This window comes from Papio anubis, chromosome 20, assembly GCF_008728515.1.
Source record: "Papio anubis isolate 15944 chromosome 20, Panubis1.0, whole genome shotgun sequence".
In the NCBI taxonomy this organism is placed as follows: Eukaryota; Metazoa; Chordata; class Mammalia; order Primates; family Cercopithecidae; genus Papio; species Papio anubis.
Genome location: NC_044995.1, coordinates 49,364,674 through 49,382,441, shown reverse-complemented (window position 1 = coordinate 49,382,441; position 17,768 = coordinate 49,364,674). Strand labels below are relative to the sequence as shown.

Genomic DNA, 17,768 nt, shown 5'->3' with positions numbered 1-17,768 from the left:
TCCTCCTGCTCCTCCTCTCCTCTCCCAGCCCTTCTCTCTCACCATTCAGTCTCTCTCTCCCACCCTGCCTCTCCCTTTCTCTCTCTCTCCCACCCACTCTCTTGTCTCTTTCTCTCTCCATACTTTGCCTTGTCTTCGATGGTTTGGCCTGGGCCATCCTTGTTAATACCCATTTCTGGGGAGGTGGCTTGGGTTAGTTTTGGTGATGGGGTAAGTTGCACTGAAGGGCTGGGTGGGTGAACAGCTTGTGCATCACTGCCAGCTGCCCCCTCTTGAGGTCTGAGTGGCCACACCTGCGCTTGTCCCACCCTCAGTGCAGAGTGCAGCTCCTGGGCCCCCACCGCCGTGCACGCTTTGCACTGACGCAGGCAGGGCTGTCCCCTCCACTCCCACCTTAAAGCCGCGGTAGGAAAGCCTGGCTCGGGAGCCACAGTGGCTGCCCTGCTCCCTGGTGCTTCTGCAGTCTCAGACCTGCCTGCTTATTTGCCACCAAAGCTGAGAAGACGTTTGTCCAGGCGTCCTTTCCTTTTGGAGGGTCAGACGGGACCAGTGTGTAGAGAGCCCCATTCAGGAAGAGCTCTGTTACTGCCTGGATTTGTAGCCAGGGCTGGGCTCCAACCTGGCCTCAGAGTATGGTAACCCTCGGGGACCCTCTGTCCTTCCCACCATGCTTAGGGGGATGCAGGTCTTCCCTGGAGAGCAGGGAACAGCCCGAGGTGACTGGTGCCCCCTGTGTTCTTCCCGTGGGTCGCGCCCTCCGCCAACTCTCATATCAGAGAACTTGTGCACGGTGTCCCGCGTGTGGGCCTCGGTGCCTTTTGAAGAGAGGAGAGAGGGTAGGGGAGGCTGTGGGCTGTGGTGTCTAGGTCCTGCTGCCCGAGGGGCTTCTCGTCTCCTTTCTTAGATGTGGTTCTTCTCTCCGTGGGTCACAGTCTGGCTTCTACTGATGGGCGGCTGTGATCGTGGGAGTGGCTGTGAATGCCGTCATCCATGCCCACGGGTCACGTCCTGGCCTGTGGGACCCCAAGCAGCCCACTGCTGTCTCTGGGCCTCAGTTTCCTGATTGATGCCACAAAGGACTTGCAGTGGACAGAGTTGGGCCTGTGGCCCCCTCAAGTCTGAGCTCCGCGTGCCTCTCGTTGTAGGAGGGCTGTGGGCAGCGCTGGGGCTCCCCGTGGCTCAACCCGCTCTCCTTCCAGGAGGAACAGGAGGCAGCCCGGCGCCGCCAGCAGCGCGAGAGCAAGAGCAACGCGGCCACGCCCACCAAGGGCCCCGAGGGCAAGCTGGCTGGCCCCACCGACGCCCCCATGGTAAGGCCCCGCCTGGCTCCTGGTGCTGGAGGGCACCCGCCCGCTGCCCGGGAGACCCCATGGGCGGGAGGCTCGGCGCCCATCTCTGTTCTTCCTTTGTGTCCTCCAGGACTCTGGTGCTGAGGAAGAGAAGGCGGGAGCAGCCACCGTGAAGAAGCCATCTCCCTCCAAAGCCCGCAAGAAGAAGCTCAACAAGAAGGGGAGGAAGATGGCTGGCCGCAAGCGCGGGCGCCCCAAGAAGATGAGCACTGCGAACCCCGAGCGGAAGCCCAAGAAGAACCAAACTGCACTGGATGTCCTGCACGCTCAGACCGTGTCTCAGACGGCAGCCTCCTCGCCCCAGGGTGAGTTACCCCTGCGCCACGGCCCCGTTCTCCCTGAGTGCAGATGCCTGGGGGGCTGTCTGCTGGGACGCCACCCTCCTGAGCCCCAGGTGTTCAGGGTGTCCCAGGAGCCTCCCTGGTGGGGCTGTGCCTTCAGGGTGGCCCCGTCCTAAGGGGTTGCTGTGCACCTGCCCCATGCTGATGCCCTGCCCACCGCTCTCACCCAGATGCCTACAGGTCCCCTCACAGCCCGTTCTACCAGCTACCTCCGAGCGTGCAGCGTCACTCCCCCAACCCGCTGCTGGTGGCGCCCACCCCGCCCGCGTTGCAGAAGCTGCTAGGTGAGCTCACGCGAGGGGTCTGGCGGAGGGTGCTGGGCTTGGGGTCCCGGGAGGACCGTAGGTTGTGAGTCTGACCTCGCAGCAGCCCCCGTGACCCCGCATGCTGGACCCCACTGAAGTCACCCAGGGTCCGGGTCTGCCTGCTGCCAGGGTCAGTAGAGGCTTAGATGCAGCCCGTGGGTTGTCTGAGGTCTTACCCAGGAGATGCTAGGTGACACTTGGGACATCTGCGGCTGTCATAACTTAGGGGTGCTGCTGGTACGGGGTGGGATGCTGCCCAGGGCCCTGCAGTGCCCACGATGTCCCCACGCAGCGAACACTCGGCTGTGCAGGGGTCAGAGGGCCTGAGTGCTCTGAGAGCCTGGAGCGTGTGGTGTGGGCCCCGCCGGGCTCTGCTGAGCTCCTGCCTCATGAGCACCTGACACCTGCCGAGGCCTGGGACTCGTTCTCCGGGGCCGCTGCCTCCTCGTTTCTCTCAGCCTCAGCTGTTCTCTCCTCACTGGTATTCCGCCTCTCTTCCCAGAGTCTTTCAAGATCCAGTACCTGCAGTTCCTGGCATACACAAAGACCCCCCAGTACAAGGCCAGCCTACAGGAGCTGCTGGGCCAGGAGAAGGTGGGTTCTGGCCCCCTTGTCGTTCCCCCTTCCTGCACAGAGGCAGGTCGGTTCCCGTTCCTCGGCATCTGTCCGCTGTGGCAGAGGCCCTGGAGCGCAGGCCTGAGTGAGCTCCCTCCTCCTCTCACCCGCTGCGAGAAACAAACCTACCTGTTTAAACCCAAAGAATGGACTGAGAGACCCGGAGAACAGCAAAAATGGTACTTTTAATCATGGTTTTGCAAGACCTGGTGTCCGATAGGCACACCCTGCTCAATTTTAACAAGCAACTTACCCCGTAGTGCACAGGTCCCTCCCCCGGTTCCTCAAAGGCTGAGTACTGTGCCCAGACATTGCCTGTTGGTTGCTCGGCAGGGGCTGTAGGTGTTTTCTTTTTCTTTTTCTTTTCTTTTTTTTTTTTTTGAGGCGGAGTCTCGCTCTGTCGCCCAGGCTGGAGTGCAGTGGCGCGATCTCAGCTCATTGCAAGCTCTGCCTCCCGGGTTCACGCCATTCTCCTGCCTCAGCCTCCCCAATAGCCGGGACTACAGGCCCCCGCCACCACGCCCGGCTAATTTTTTGTATTTTTAGTAGAGACGGGGTTTCACCGTGTTAGCCAGGATGGTCTCGATCTCCTGACCTCGTGATCTGCCGCGCGCGGCCGTAGGTGTTTTCTTTAGGGTTGTCCTGCTGCATTTTGTGCATCGCAATCCCAGTCAGCTCAGGGGCTTTTCAAGTATTTGACTTATGACCTAAGTAGCTGGGCAGGCTGATAAGAACAGACAAAGCGAGCTATTTTGCAGACTAGTGAACCTTCATCTTAGACTAAACTTCTTTGATTCGGGTGAGGGCAACTAAGCGGGGGGAAGGGGAGGTGGGGAGGTGGGGAGGCTGACAAGAGGCATCAGCGATCCAAACAGGGGCCTAGTACCTGCTGTCTCTTCTGTAGTTTGCTGACCTAAGCTGATTCAAAGCACTTTGTCCTGAAAATGGACCACTGTATACATGATTTCTTTCATCTGAGGTCCCGGCTGTGGGGCCCCGCCCATCCCACTCTGGGAGCCTCAGAGGACCTGCCTCTGGGGAGTTAGGCCTGGGCTATGGGGTGGAAGTTCTGGTGGCCCAGAGATAACTCCAGAAGGCACTGGAGCCACAAGGTCGGCGGTCCCTAAGCCCTGGTTTGCATTTTTGGACTTTGGTTTTGCTTTAGGAAAAAAAAAAAATGCTTATAGCGTGCTTTGAGCATACGCACATACATTGCTCCCTGTGTAGCTGACAGCACGCCTGGGCCGGGGCCCTGTTCTCTGCTAGTGTCTGGGGGTTGTTCTGTGTCGATGGCTCCTGGGCTTTTCCCTTGGAGGTGGGCCTCCGGACGCTGAGTTTTTGCTGTTATGCTGCAGAAGGCTTCCTTGCAGATCCATGTGAAAAGTCCGTTCCCTGGTATTGCCTTGGGATAAACTCCTCAGCGTCAGCCGGCCTCTGCGTGGCTGGGGGCGCTGCCCTGGCTGGGCCCGGGTTGGGTGGCAGGCGCCATCCCTCCGGCTGCAGAGAGTTCTTTGCAGTGAACCTGTCGCAGAGCTGGTCCCCTCCCGCTGTGGCCTGAGTGTTTCTCGGCATCTCAGCCCGGTGTGGGTCCTCTCACACGTGTCTGTCCTTGAGCGCGTAGGCGGGAAGTGTGAGGGGCAGGGCGTGGGCCCTCCCTGTGGGCCCTCAGTCACCTGCCCTGTCTGTCCTGCAGGAGAAGAACACCCAGCTCCTGGGCGCGGCTCAGCAGCTCCTCAGCCACTGCCAGGCCCAGAAGGAGGAGATCAGGAGGCTGTTCCAGCAAAAATTGGATGAGGTAGCGGACCCCAGAGGGCAGGTGGCAGCTGGGGCGCAGCCTGGGGTGGCCCACGTCCGTCGGTATGGCTTCCTATTTGGGCCTCTGTCGGGCTGTGTCCCAGGGGCTGGGCTGCAGGGTTGGTCATGCCTGGGGGCTTACTTCACCTTGGAGGCCACCAACATGACCTCTGCCCCACCCCATGTCCCCAGCTGGGCGTGAAGGCGCTGACCTACAACGACCTGATTCAGGCGCAGAAGGAGATCTCCGCCCACAACCAGCAGCTGCGGGAGCAGTCAGAGCAGCTGGAGCAGGACAACCGTGCGCTGCGCAGCCAGAGCTTGCAGCTGGTGGGTGCCGCAGCGCAGGGACAGGGACATAGAGGGAACCAGAGGGGCCCTGCCTGGGTGGGTGTGTCCTCTCTGCAGACGGGAGGCTCTGGAAGGCTCGCCTCTCTCGCGGGGTTTGTTTTAAGACAAATCGCGCCACCTGTGAAAGCTTGTCGAGGACATCCCATCAGGCAGACCCCAGCCCTCGGCTGGATGGTTTCTCAGCGGCCCTGGGTGTCAGGGAGCCGCACTGTGTCAGGCTGAAGGTGTGGGGTCATGGGAGCACCCCCCTGTCGTCGTGTGGGTGCTGGAGCTGCCTTATCTGTCCGTGGTGGGCCCTAGTCTCCGCTTGTTCTGCATCCTCAGCCTGCTGTTCCAGAAACGGGGTCTGTGCCCTAAACACACAGGCTGTTGGCTGAGGCGGGTCCAGGGAACTCTGCCCTGAGGGTGTGGAGTGTGCCAGGCAGGCAGCCAGTCAGTCACAACTGCCGCATCCCTGTCCCCTCAGCTCAAGGCTCGCTGCGAGGAGCTGCAGCTGGACTGGGCCACGCTGTCCCTGGAGAAGCTGCTGAAGGAGAAGCAGGCCCTGAAGAGCCAGATCTCAGAGAAGCAGAGGCACTGCCTGGAGCTGCAGGTGGGCTGCGCGCGAGGCTGCGCTCCATGGTGTCCAAGCCTCTCCCTTCGGCCTCCCTGTGACAGCGCTGAGGCCTGGGGTGGTTGCAGTTGCAGCAGCCTAGGAAGAAGGTGGAGGAGGACAGTTGGGCAGAGGCTTGTGGAACCTGTCTTGGGCCGCAGGCTGGCTGTGTGGATGGCTCCGCCTCACTCTGGCCCTCAGCTCTCGGGGGCATCTCAGGCTTGCTAGGCTGAATTCGCAGCGCTAACCCAGGATTTCCTGATTTCCTGGCTGCCTCCTTGCAAATCGCTTCTGTAACAGTTCTAGGGGAGAATTTGCTCATTAGAAAAATAGCTGGATTGGTGCAGGGGTTCACGAACGCCTATAATCCCAGCACCTTGGGAGGCTGAGGCGGGCAGATCACCTGAGGCTAGGAGTTGGAGACCAGCCTGGCCAACACAGTGGGACCCTGTCTCTACCAAAAATACAAAAATTAGCTGGGTGTGGTGGTGCATGCCTGTAGTCCCAGCTCCCAGGGAGGCTGAGGCAGGAGGATTATTTGAGCCCTGGAGGTGGAGGCTGCAGCAAGCCAAGATTGCACCACTGCACTCCAGCCTGGGCGACAGAACCAGGCCCGTCTGAAAGATAAAATAGCTCGTACTTTCTGACACCGAGAAACGCATTTGTGGAGGCCAAGTAAAGGAAGTGTGGAGCAGGGTATGCGGTGGGAAGGTGCTCTCCTCCCTCCTCCCGGGCAGGGGCAGGTGCTGGTGGGCGGTGCCCACAGCTGCCGTGCAGCCTGGAAAGCAGCAGGTCATGGGCTTTGTTCCCAGAACCCTGTCCCGTCGAGGCTGTGCCCTCCTGCTGACCTTACGTGTCCCCAGTGTGGTTTCACTGTTGGTGGACCTAGTGCCCTGTCACCGGACCTCCGTTGCCCTTTCAAATTACCGCACCAAACTTGCTGCAAGGCTGTCCCCGGAGGCAGGCTCCCATGGGCGGCTGACGGACGTCGGGAAGCGCCACCCACGTGCTGGCAAGCCGCTTTCTCACGTGGCCCGGGCGAGTCTCACTAGCATATGTTAGAGAAACGGAAGTCGCTGACCTCGTTACCACAGCCAGGCCCCAGGGTCTGCCTGGAGTAGAGGCCTCGGGAAGAGCGTATTTGGGTTCTGACCATTTTTGTCATAATCTTTCTTCTGTAATAAAGAAACAAAATGTTTGTTAACAGAAAGGAAAGCACGTAACTAGAACAGATAAACCAAAAGGAAAAAGCCCCTTGGAGACGCGGCGCCGGGGAAGCTGCCACGTCTGACTGGCGTGTCCCTCCACAGGAGGGTGTTTTACACTCAGAGTCTATTTTGAGAGACAAGAGCGCTCTGTATCCTCCTGTTGCTCTTTTTGGAGAAGGTGCTTTCATGTCAGCAAAAACCATCCTCGGCCCTCCACGGTGCTTTATTTGGCGCCCCAGCTTCCCGACCCTGCCTCTAGGTGGTCCGTGGCTTTGGTTTTTCCATCCCATGCAGGCAGCGGGGTCCGGCCGCCCCTCGGGTGTGCATCTGTGCTGCAGTCTTGGGTCCCCGGTGTGGCCCCAGGTGGGGCGGGCCTGACGCCCTCTCTCCTGCAGATCAGCATCGTGGAGCTGGAGAAGAGCCAGCGGCAGCAGGAGCTCCTGCAGCTCAAGTCCTGTGTGCCGCCTGATGACGCCCTGTCTCTGCACCTGCGCGGGAAGGGTGCCCTGGGCCGCGAGCTGGAGCCTGACGCCAGCCGGCTGCACCTGGAGCTGGACTGCGCCAAGTTCTCGCTGCCTCACTTGAGCAGCATGAGCCCGGAGCTCTCCATGAACGGCCAGGCTGCCGGCTATGAGCTCTGCAGCGCACTGAGCCGGCCCTCGTCCAAGCAGAACACGCCCCAGTACCTGGCCTCACCCCTCGACCAGGAGGTGGTGCCCTGCACCCCCAGCCATGGCGGCCGGCTGCGCCTGGAGAAGCTGTCTGGCCTGGCTGCACCCGACTACACCAGGCTGTCCCCGGCCAAGATTGTGCTGAGGCGGCACCTGAGCCAGGACCACACGGTGCCCGGCAGGCCGGCCGCCAGTGAGCTGCACCCGAGGTGAGTGCCCTGGCGGGGTGGGGGTCTGCACCTGGCGCCTGCCGACTCTGCCTGCTGTGCTCAGGATGTCAGGGGTTCTCAGCAGGAGTGCGTCTGTTGAGGAGACTGAGGTGGGGAGGTGCTGGGCCGGGCCGCTGCCTCTGAGCGCCAGCCTGCGGCCCTGCGTGGCCCTCGAGAGTGACTGTAACTTCTCATTCCAGAGCTGAGCACACCAAGGAGAACGGCCTTCCCTACCAGAGCCCCAGCGTGCCTGGCAGCATGAAGCTGAGTCCCCAGGACCCGCGGCCCCTGTCACCTGGGGCCTTGCAGCTTGCTGGAGAGAAGAGCAGTGAGAAGGTGCGGGCCACAACCCCCGCCCAGGGCTCAGGGAGGCGCTCAGCAGAGGCGGCCTGAGCGAGTTGCTAGCAGGAGGGGTTGTCCTAGTTGACCTTGGGGCACAGCGAGGGACTGGGGTTGACCTGGAGGAGGACACTGTGGCTGAGTTGGGGGGCAGCCGGTAAGGACTGGTCACAGGAGACGCTGGGCAGGTGCCATGGAGGGTGTGGGCTTTGTCAGGGTGTCCCTGGCGCCTCTCAGTTCTCAGTGACAGACGGCAAGTGCTGGTGGAGACACAGAGCCCTGTTTGGGAGGCTGCTGCCCTCGAGGACTGCCCAGGGGCCACTGGCCTGTGTGCGCAGGGATGGAGAGGGATGGACGGCGACGTTGCATGGACTTGGCAGTGCTATGGATGTGGGCCCTGGGAGGCTTGGTGGCCCCACGGGTCACTGCCCACCGAGCTGGGCGGGCAGGCTGGAGGGGACAGATGGGCATTACTTTCAGACGGCAGGAGCGTGCTGTGCCTCTGGAGTGTCCCAAAGCTGGTGTCCAGGAGGGCCTGACTGTGTGGGGAAGGTTGCAGGGCCTTGGCAGCGTGGGGACCGCCTTGAGAGAGCTGCAGCAGCCCCCGTCCTGTGGCTGTGGTTCCTTTGTCCTGGAGGGGTTTGTTGACCCGCGCCTGGGGGCGGGCCTTCGTCCGCAGGGCCTGAGAGAGCGCGCCTACGGCAGCAGTGGGGAGCTCATCACCAGCCTGCCCATCAGCATCCCGCTCAGCACCGTGCAGCCCAACAAGCTCCCGGTCAGCATCCCCCTGGCCAGCGTGGTGCTGCCCAGCCGCGCTGAGAGGGCGGTGAGTGGCTCCCAGGATGGCATCCCCAAGGGTCATGTTGAGGCAAAACAGAGTTTGGGGTTCTCGAGACCTGGCTCGCTTTGTGAAGTCACAGGCTGTTAAATGATGTCGAGCCTGAGGCAGTGCAGTGAAGGTGGACCATCCGAAGCCGAGGTGTGTCTAGTGACCTGGGCCGTTGTTATCGCCAGTCTTTTTCTTTTGGGTAAAAGGTGGGTGTGCAAGTGGAGAGGGCCTCACACCTTCTGGGTCGAGGAGGAGCTCAGAGGCGCCCCCTGGCTCCCAGCCTCACTCCTCACGAGGCCCCATTGGCTGCTGTGGCCCCTGTCCTCGCAGCCGCCTCTGGGTTCTCCTACCCAGTGCTGTGCATGCAGAGAATCTCATTTTGTGTAGCATGGGTGGGATTTTCTGGGCATTGAACTATTTTTTTACAAGTATACGCTTCAGCGGTTTTTAGCATTTTCTCGCTCTGTCTCCCAGGCTGGAGTGCAGTTGTGTGATCTTGACTCACTGCAGTCTCCGCCTCCCGGGTTCAAGCAGTTCTCCTGCCTCAGCCTTCCGGGTAGCTGGGATTACAGGCATGCCCCACCACCACACCCGGTTAATCTGCCCCCAACCCCCCGAGACGGAGTCTTGCACAGGCTGGGGTGCAGTGGCACGATCTTGCGATCTTGGCTCACTGCAATGTCCGCCTCCTGGGTTCAAGCAGTTCTCCTGTCTCAGCCTCCTGAATAGCTGGGATTACAGGCATGCGCCACTATGCCTAGCTGAGTTTTGTATTTTTAGTAGTGACAGGGTTTCACCGTCTTGGCCAGGCTGGTCTCGAACTCCTGACCTCAGGTGATCCGCCCACCTCGGCCTCCAAAAGTGCTGGGATTACAGGCATGAGCCACTGCATCCAGCCAATTGTTGTATTTTTAATAGAGGTAGAGCTTTTGCCATGTTGGCCAGGCTGGTCTGGAACTCCTGGCCTCAGTCGATCCACCTGGCTCGGCCTCCCACAGTGCTGGGATTCCAGGCATGAACCCCCGTGCCCGGTCGGTTTTTTCGTATTTTTATACACCTCGGTCTAATTCAGGACATTTTCTTCACCCCAGAAGTGTTGCCCCCGTCAGCAGTCACTCCCTAGCCGTCCCCCAGCCCCCGGGCCCCCGAACACACTCGTGTCCGGGCCTATCCCTCCTCTTGGCACGTGAGGGCATTCCCTGTGTGGGCGGAGTGTGCCGTCTTCATCGTGCCCAGTCGATGGGCCCCGGCTTGACTCCCCGTTTTGGCGATTGTGAATCATTCTGCTGTGAGCGCTGGGTCCAGGTTTCCGTGTGGATGTAGGTTTGCTCTTTGGCCCGTGTGGGAGTGGAGCTACTGGGTTCTGTGGTCACTACTGACCTTTGTTGGACTTGGAGTGTGGTGTGGGGAAGTGTGGGGGTGGTGGCCGGCGGGTGTGGTCTCGTGAGCGCCCCCACGTGACTGCTGACATTTGTCCGTGCTACTTAGAGAACAGCCACTTTCCCTGTTGAGGGTGGGCTGTGGGTGGTTTGAGTGGTGCCCAGTACTCCCTCCCCACCCCCGGACCCCAGGACTCCCGCCTCCTGACCTCCCTGCCTCAGGCCCGCTGCCTCATTCACACACACGCACTGCCCACCCTCGCTGCGCCACCTGCCCGGGGCCCCACTGCAGTTCCCCCACTGCCCTCTTCCCATCCTGGACTGGACGGTGACCCAGCCAGCTGCAGCCCTCCACACTCACTGTTTCCAATTGGGTTCTGGGTCTCGCCCCTGACACGAGGTTTTCTCTCTGCAGAGGAGCACCCCCAGTCCCGTGCTGCAGCCCCGCGACCCCTCGTCCACACTTGAAAAGCAGATTGGTGCTAATGCCCACGGCGCTGGGAGCAGAAGCCTTGCCCTGGCCCCTGCAGGTAACGCCCCTCCTGTCCCCTACCTTCAGGACTTTCCTGCAGCTGCTCTTCAGGCAGGAGGGCCGGGGTGCTGGGAACGCAACACGGCTTCCTGGGGTGATCATGGGGGCTGCTGCCCCGAACCACCAGGCCTCGTTACTGACACCCTTTCCTGCATCCCACCGGCTGGGCTGCGGATTGGGCTCAGCTGCAGCCATCGCGGCCTAGTGCCTGCGTGTCCCAACACTGACACCTTGTGCTTGGGTGTATTAATTCAGCCTGTGAGGTCGGCCCCAGCGCTGTCCGGGGCTCCTCTACTCACAGCCTGACTCAGGATCAGCTCCACACACAGCAGTGCCCAATGGCACATGACCATGGGCCTCCATGCTAGTAGCGGCGTGGTTTCTGGTTTCTTCAGAAGCCCGACCAGACTGCTGTTAGCCCAGTTTCTGCAAAGAGCCAGAGAGGACACTGCTTTGGCTTTTGTCGACACTGCAGGCCAGTCTGTTGTGGAAGCCGCAGAGACGGCATGTCAGCGAGCATGGCTGTGTGCCAGTAACACTCGACTTACAACAGCGCAGGGCGCCAGACCCCAGGCTGGTTTGCTGGCCCGTGTTGACACGTGGTGTGATGTGGCCGCTACTACTTTAGGAGTAAAAAGTAAAATGGCCGGGCGCGGTGGCTGACTCCTGTAACCCCAGCACCCTGGGAGGCTGAGGAGGGAGGATCACCTGAGGACAGGAGTTCGAGACCAACCTGGCCAACATAGTGAAACCCCGTCTCTACTAAAAGTACAAAAATTAGCCGGGTGTGGTGGCGGGCTTCTGTAATCCCAGCCACTCGGGAGGCTGAGGCACGAGAATCACTTGATCCTGGGAGGTAGAGGTTGCAGTGAGCTGAGATCGCGCCACGGCACTCCAGCCTGAGCAAAAAGAGTACAACTCTATCTCAAAAACAAAACAACAACAAAACGAGTAAAGTGCCGCCATTGAGATAGGAGGCTCTACGGAGGCTGGGCAGGCTTCACAGTTGGCCACGTGAGGGCCCCGGAGAGGCCGCCGAAGCCTGGACAGCTCTGCCCTCACAGGGTTGGGTTGTGCCCTTGGGATGAGGTCTGCTTTGCAAGAGGCAGTGACAGTTTCGGAAGGTTTTCAACTGGGTGGCAAACAGCCAACTCCAGAAGCGCCTCACCGCGCCCCTGCACTGAGGCCTCATTGGCAGAAGCAGGGAGGCTGCCCTTTGTCCTTGGGTGGTCATGGAAGTGCACCACTCATCGTGGGCTGGGAAGCGCGGCCGCAGCCTCCAGGGCGGCCATAGCTTGGAGCGTTCAAGCTGAGTTGTCCTCTGAGAACAGGTGGGAGGGAGGCCCCTCAGCCTTGGGCTTTCCTCATGGTGTCTCTGAGATCACGGGGCGAGAGAGCAGCTCACTCAGAGGAAGCCCAGCTCAGCGGGGAGCCCGCACCAGGAGGCTTCTTGGGAGGCAGCATCTCAGCCGGGACCGGCAGGACACAGGCAGCCCAGATGGCGGCGTGAGGCACAGGGTCAGTCCTGAGCCCTGAGCTTGCCCACAGAGCCTTCTGGTTCCACCCCAGAGGGGCCGTCTTCAGACTCCAGCCCTGCTGCCCACTTCCCCACCTCTCCTGGAGCCCACAGAGCTCCTGGAGGGTGGTGCTCCCACCGCCTGGCTTTTTCTTTGGCGTAGTGGGGCCCAGCATCCGCCCCTGTGGACTGAGCCCGTCCTGTGTTCCCTGACACCCCCATGTCCTTCCTGACAGGCTTCTCCTATGCTGGCTCGGTGGCCATCAGCGGGGCCTTGGCGGGCAGCCCGGCCTCCCTCACACCTGGAGCCGAGCCGGCCACCTTGGATGAGTCCTCCAGCTCTGGGAGCCTTTTTGCCACCGTGGGGTCCCGCAGCTCCACACCACAGCACCCCCTGCTGCTGGCACAGCCCCGGAACTCGCTCCCGGCCTCTCCCGCCCACCAGCTCTCCTCCAGCCCCCGGCTTGGTGGGGCTGCCCAGGGCCCGCTCCCCGAGGCCAGCAAGGGGGACTTGCCCTTAGACTCCGGTTTCTCAGATCCTGAGAGTGAGGCCAAGAGGAGGATCGTGTTCACCATCGCTGCGGGCGCGGGCAGTGCCAGACAGTCGCCCTCCAGCAAGCACAGCCCCCTGACCGCCAGCGCCCGTGGGGACTGCGTGCCGAGCCACGGGCAGGACAGCCGCAAGCGTGGGCGGCGGAAGCGAGCATCGACGGGGACGCCCAGCTTGAGCGCAGGCGTGTCCCCCAAGCGCCGAGCCCTGCCGTCCGTCGCTGGCCTTTTCACACAACCTTCGGGGTCTCCCCTCAACCTCAACTCCATGGTAAGGATGGGGACCGGCGGGGCTGGGGAGCACGGCCTGTGAAAGAAAGACCAGAGGGAATGGGGGGCTATGACTGAGTCTGGCCGTTGTCCACCATCTGCGGCCTGGCAGTCTGGGAGGAAGCGGCCAACAGCTGCCTGCAAGCTTCTTCATCCTTGGCTGTGGGGCCTTGGTGGGGGTGGCCACATGAGGAGGGGGTGTGGGGGGCTCTGGGATTGCGGGGTCGTGTGTGAGGACCAGGAGGAACCAGGATGGGGGCTGCACTGGCCACTGGGCAGGGCGTCAGTTTCCTCAGGAAACCCTGGGGTGCAGACAGGAGCCTCCTGGGGCCGTGGGGCTCTCTTGCCTTGGGTCCCAGGTCTGTGGTGTATGCATCCGCTGTGTCTGTCTGCCCTCAGGTCAGTAACATCAACCAGCCCCTGGAGATTACAGCCATCTCGTCCCCTGAGACCTCCCTGAAGAGCTCCCCTGTGCCCTACCAGGACCACGACCAGCCCCCTGTGCTCAAGAAGGAGCGGCCTCTGAGCCAGACCAATGGGGCACACTACTCCCCGCTCACCTCGGACGAGGAGCCAGGCTCTGAGGATGAGCCCAGCAGCGCCCGGCGAGTCCAGGGGCCTGGAGGGGGGCAGGGCCTGGCAGCAGGGGCAGGAGGTGCCTGCTCACCGTGTGCATGTGTGGGTGGGGAGGACTGGCAGGCTCTGAGGGGGTGCCCTGGACGGGAGGGAGGCATCTGTTTAGTGAGGGGCCTCCCCGCAGGTCCTGGGCCCTGTTCTGGGCAGGGCTGGCCTCCCGGGCCATTCGCGGGGGGGGACACGAGCAGGGCCACCGGTTAGAAGAGGCAGGCCAACGAGGAGCTGAGTGCAGCAGGAGGGAAGTTTCAGCAGTGACGCGTGTGGGGGTCTCATCCACATGTCTCGCCCAGTGTATTGCAGTAGCTTTGTTACATAAAATTCATATATTATATTCTCCATTTAAAGTGTGCAACATTACCACTGCCTAAATCCAGAACCTTCCATCATGTTCTGAGAAAATCTCATCCCCTTGGAACACTCACTCCCCATCCCCTCCCCAGAGCCCTTGGCACCCCCCACCCCCCACCCTACTTTCTGTCTTCGTGAATCTGAGGGCTCTGGGGACCTCCTAGGAGCGCAATCACACAGGATGTGTCCTTTTGTGTCTGGCATCTCTCTCAGCATGACGTCCTCAAGGTGCATCCTCGGCCCCTTTCGTGGCTGGGTGGTGCTCTGCCATCCATCCGCCCATTGCGCTGGGCTTGCTTACCCTTGGCGGTTGTGAGCAGCGCTGCTGTGGCCACGGGCGTGCATGTTTGTGTTCGGAAGCGAGTTTCCCGTTTCCTGGTGCCTGGGCAGAGGTGCTGGGTGGCCCAGCCCCCTGTGCTCTCCAGCAGCCGCACCATTCCACCCTGCCACCACGGGTGCACGAGGGTCTGAGGTCCCCACATTGTCACCACACTGAATTTCTTGTTTTGATCCTACCCATCCGAGTCGTTGTGAAATGATATAACGTTGTAGGGTTTTTTGCTTTTTTTTTTTTTTTTTTGAGACACGGAGTCTTTTTTTTTTTTGAGACGGAGTCTCGCTCTGTCGCCCAGCCTGGAGCACAGTGGCCGGATCTCAGCTCACTGCAAGCTCCGCCTCCCGGGTTCATGCCATTCTCCTGCTTCAGCCTCCCGAGTAGCTGGGACTACAGGTGCCCGCCACCTCGCCCGGCTAGTTTTTTGTATTTTTAGTAGAGGTGGGGTTTCACCGGGTTAGCCTGGATGGTCTCGATCTCCTGACCTCGTGATCCGCCCGTCTTGGCCTCCCAAAGTGCTGGGATTACAGGCTTGAGCCACTGCGCCCGGCGAGACACGGAGTCTTAATCTGTTGCCCAGGCTGGAGTGCGGTGGCGCTATATTGGCTCACTGCAGCCTCCGCTCTCTGGGTTCAAGTGATTCTCCTGCCTCAGCCTCCTGAGTAGCTGCAGCTACAGGCACACACTACCAGCGTGCCTAGTTCGTTTGTTTGTTTGTTTTATAGAGACAGGGTTTTGCCATGTTGCCCAGGCTGGTCTCAAACTCCTGGCCTCAAGCATTCCGCCTCCCTCTGCCTCCCAGTGTGCTGGGATTATAGGCGTGCACCATCACAGCAGCCCTAAGTGTGCTTTTGGTGGTGGTCCAAGTTCATTTTGCTCCTTTCCCACATGTACGTGCACGTGTCACATAAAAAGCATTCTAGCGGCCGGGCGCGGTGGCTCACGCCTGTAATCCCAGCACTTTGGGAGGCCGAGGCGGGCGGATCCCGAGGTCAGGAGATCGAGACCATCCTGGCTAACACGGTGAAACTCCGTCTCTACTAAAAATGCAAAAAATTAGCCGGGCGAGGCGGCGGGCGCCTGTAGTCCCAGCTACTCGGGAGGCTGAGGCAGGAGAATGGCGTGAACCTGGGAGGCGGAGCTTGCAGTGAGCCGAGATTGCGCCACTGCACTCCAGCCTGGGCGACTAAGCGAGACACTGTCTCAAAAAAAAAAAAAAAAAAAAAAAAGCATTCTAGCACTTGGGTGCTCGTTTTGCATTGGGATTGCTCAGCTTAGTGGTTTCCAGGATCTTTGGGAATTCGTGTGTTCCTGGTGTGTTCTTGGGACACTGGATCAAAGTGACCCCATGCAGTGTGTGGTTGGGTGTGGCTTCATGTGCTGACCTGCAGTGCTGTGGCATTGTTTGCCACCTGAGGCACCAAGGTCTGAGGGGGGCAGGGAGATGGAGGTAGGGAGACAGCTGTGTCTGGGATTCTCACACTTCTGTGTGCTGGGAAATGGCTTCTCCCATTCAGCTGCCATACCTAATCTTTTGGCCCCTTGTCCCAGCAGAGGCCCTGGAGCCCCTGCCAGGACAGTGCCTTTGTGGTGCAATGGGGGTGGATCCCAGGGCCCCGCCGCCCAGTCGAGGCCTGGCCCAGGGTGGCTGCACGGATCCCATCTGGGCCCGGTGCTTCTTGCTCACCGCCTCCCAAGCTCCCGGGGCTGCTGGCTTTCAGTATGTGTGTCGTTCTTAGCATACAACTGGGTTTCAAGCATTAATGACCTTTGTTTCTTAACAGAATTGAGAGAAAAATTGCAACAATCTCCTTAGAAAGCAAATCTCCCCCGAAAACCTTGGAAAATGGTGAGTAATAAGTGTTTTGGGGCGTGACCAGGCCTGTCCGTGCGGCCGTGGTGCCTGGTCAGTGCTGCTGACCCACTGGCTAGCCTGCTGCGTAGTGTCCTGCGTGGGTGCCAACACTGGGGCACTGGGCTTCCAGAACTGCCTCTGGGAGGCCCAGGGCCTCCGCACATGCGCCGTGCTCTCACAATGGGTGGCTGACCTGCGGGGATCGCCACCTTGGGTCCCATTTCCTTTGCACCCTGGCCTTCCCCCCGAGTGGTGCCTGCTTTCATCCCCCGCCCTGCTTGCGTCCTCGGTGAAGTCCCTGACCTGCTCTGGGGCAGCCCTACCTTACCTCCCAGAGGCCTGCTGGCGTCAGCATTTTCCCCAGAGCTAAGGGAGAGCTCATCCTGCATGGCCTTCTCTGAGATCCGCTTCAGCTGCCTGGGTCCTGTCCTCTGCCCTCCTGTCCCGTCCAGTCCCATCCCCTGCCATGTCATCCTGTGCTGTACCCCTCCTGTCCCATCCCATCTTGTCTGCTCCCACCCCCTTCCCTCCTGTCGTGTCCCTTCCTGTTCTTTTTGGCATCTTGAGTGTCTGTGGCCAGCCCTGCCTGCAGAGTTGCCTGTGCTGTGGCAGCAGCCCCGGTCAGCCTCGTGGGTAGCCCAGGCAGGTGCTCTGGGCTCACGACCTCTGCCTTTCCTCTGTGCCAGGTGGTGGCTTGGCGGGAAGGAAGCCCACGCCCGCGAGCGAGCCAGTCAACAACAGCAAGTGGAAGTCTACTTTCTCGCCCATCTCCGACATCGGCCTGGCCAAGTCTGCAGACAGCCCGCTGCAGGCCAGCTCCGCCCTTAGCCAGAACTCCCTGTTCACGTTCCGGCCCGCCCTGGAGGAGCCCCCTGCCGATGCCAAGCTGGCCACCCACCCCAGGAAAGGCTTTCCTGGCTCTCTGTCGGGGGCTGACGGACTCAGCCCGAGCACCAACCCTGCCAACGGCTGCACCTTTGGTGGGGGCCTGGCCGCGGACCTGAGTTTACACAGCTTCAGCGATGGTGCTTCTCTTCCCCACAAGGGCCCCGAGGCGACCGGCCTGAGCTCCCCGCTGAGCTTCCCCTCGCAGCGTGGCAAGGAGGCCTCGGACGCCAACCCTTTCCTGAGCAAGAGGCAGCTGGATGGCCTGGCTGGGCTGAAGGGCGAGGGCAGCCGCAGCAAGGAGGCAGGGGAGGGCGGCCTGCAGCTGTGCGGGCCCACGGACAAGACCCCGCTGCTGACCGGCAAGGCCGCCAAGGCCCGGGACCGCGAGCTCGACCTCAAGAATGGCCACAACCTCTTCATCTCCGCTGCGGCTGTGCCTCCTGGAAGCCTCCTCAGCGGCCCCGGCCTGGCCCCGGTGGCGTCCTCCGCAGGCGGCACGGCGTCCTCCACCCAGACGCACCGGCCCTTCTTGGGCCCCTTCCCGCCGGGACCGCAGTTCGCGCTCGGCCCCATGTCCCTGCAGGCCAACCTCGGCTCCGTGGCCGGCTCCTCTGTGCTGCAGTCGCTGTTCAGCTCTGTGCCGGCCGCCGCAGGCCTGGTGCACGTGTCGTCCGCTGCCACCAGACTGACCAACTCGCACGCCATGGGCAGCTTTTCCGGGGTGGCAGGCAGCACAGTTGGAGGTAGGCAGGGCCGCTGCCCCCGCGCCCCCGCCGGCGGCCCCTTCCTTTGCAGGTTTCCTTCCACGCGCTCTGGCGCCAGGAGCTGAGCTGCAGGTCCCCTCGTGCTGGCTGGTCC

General features: G+C 61.3%; 1 protein-coding gene across 8 annotated transcripts in view; it reads left to right on the top strand.

Annotated features, from left to right (window-relative positions):
* Positions 1-17,768, top strand: part of DOT1L (DOT1 like histone lysine methyltransferase) — a 71,960-nt gene that overhangs the window by 48,832 nt on the left and 5,360 nt on the right. For 7 of the 8 annotated variants that reach the window (XM_003914612.5, XM_009193101.4, XM_021930506.2 and 4 more), the window contains 15 exons: positions 1,200-1,310; positions 1,420-1,654; positions 1,861-1,974; positions 2,498-2,589; positions 4,304-4,405; positions 4,597-4,734; positions 5,222-5,347; positions 6,951-7,435; positions 7,636-7,771; positions 8,454-8,600; positions 10,398-10,512; positions 12,267-12,850; positions 13,249-13,454; positions 15,952-16,016; positions 16,709-17,653. In XM_003914612.5, the coding sequence (XP_003914661.2) occupies positions 1,200-1,310; positions 1,420-1,654; positions 1,861-1,974; positions 2,498-2,589; positions 4,304-4,405; positions 4,597-4,734; positions 5,222-5,347; positions 6,951-7,435; positions 7,636-7,771; positions 8,454-8,600; positions 10,398-10,512; positions 12,267-12,850; positions 13,249-13,454; positions 15,952-16,016; positions 16,709-17,653 (3,601 nt within the window). The remainder of the gene's footprint in view (positions 1-1,199; positions 1,311-1,419; positions 1,655-1,860; positions 1,975-2,497; positions 2,590-4,303; positions 4,406-4,596; positions 4,735-5,221; positions 5,348-6,950; positions 7,436-7,635; positions 7,772-8,453; positions 8,601-10,397; positions 10,513-12,266; positions 12,851-13,248; positions 13,455-15,951; positions 16,017-16,708; positions 17,654-17,768) is intronic. The other variant, XM_031660148.1, reaches the window with a different exon arrangement.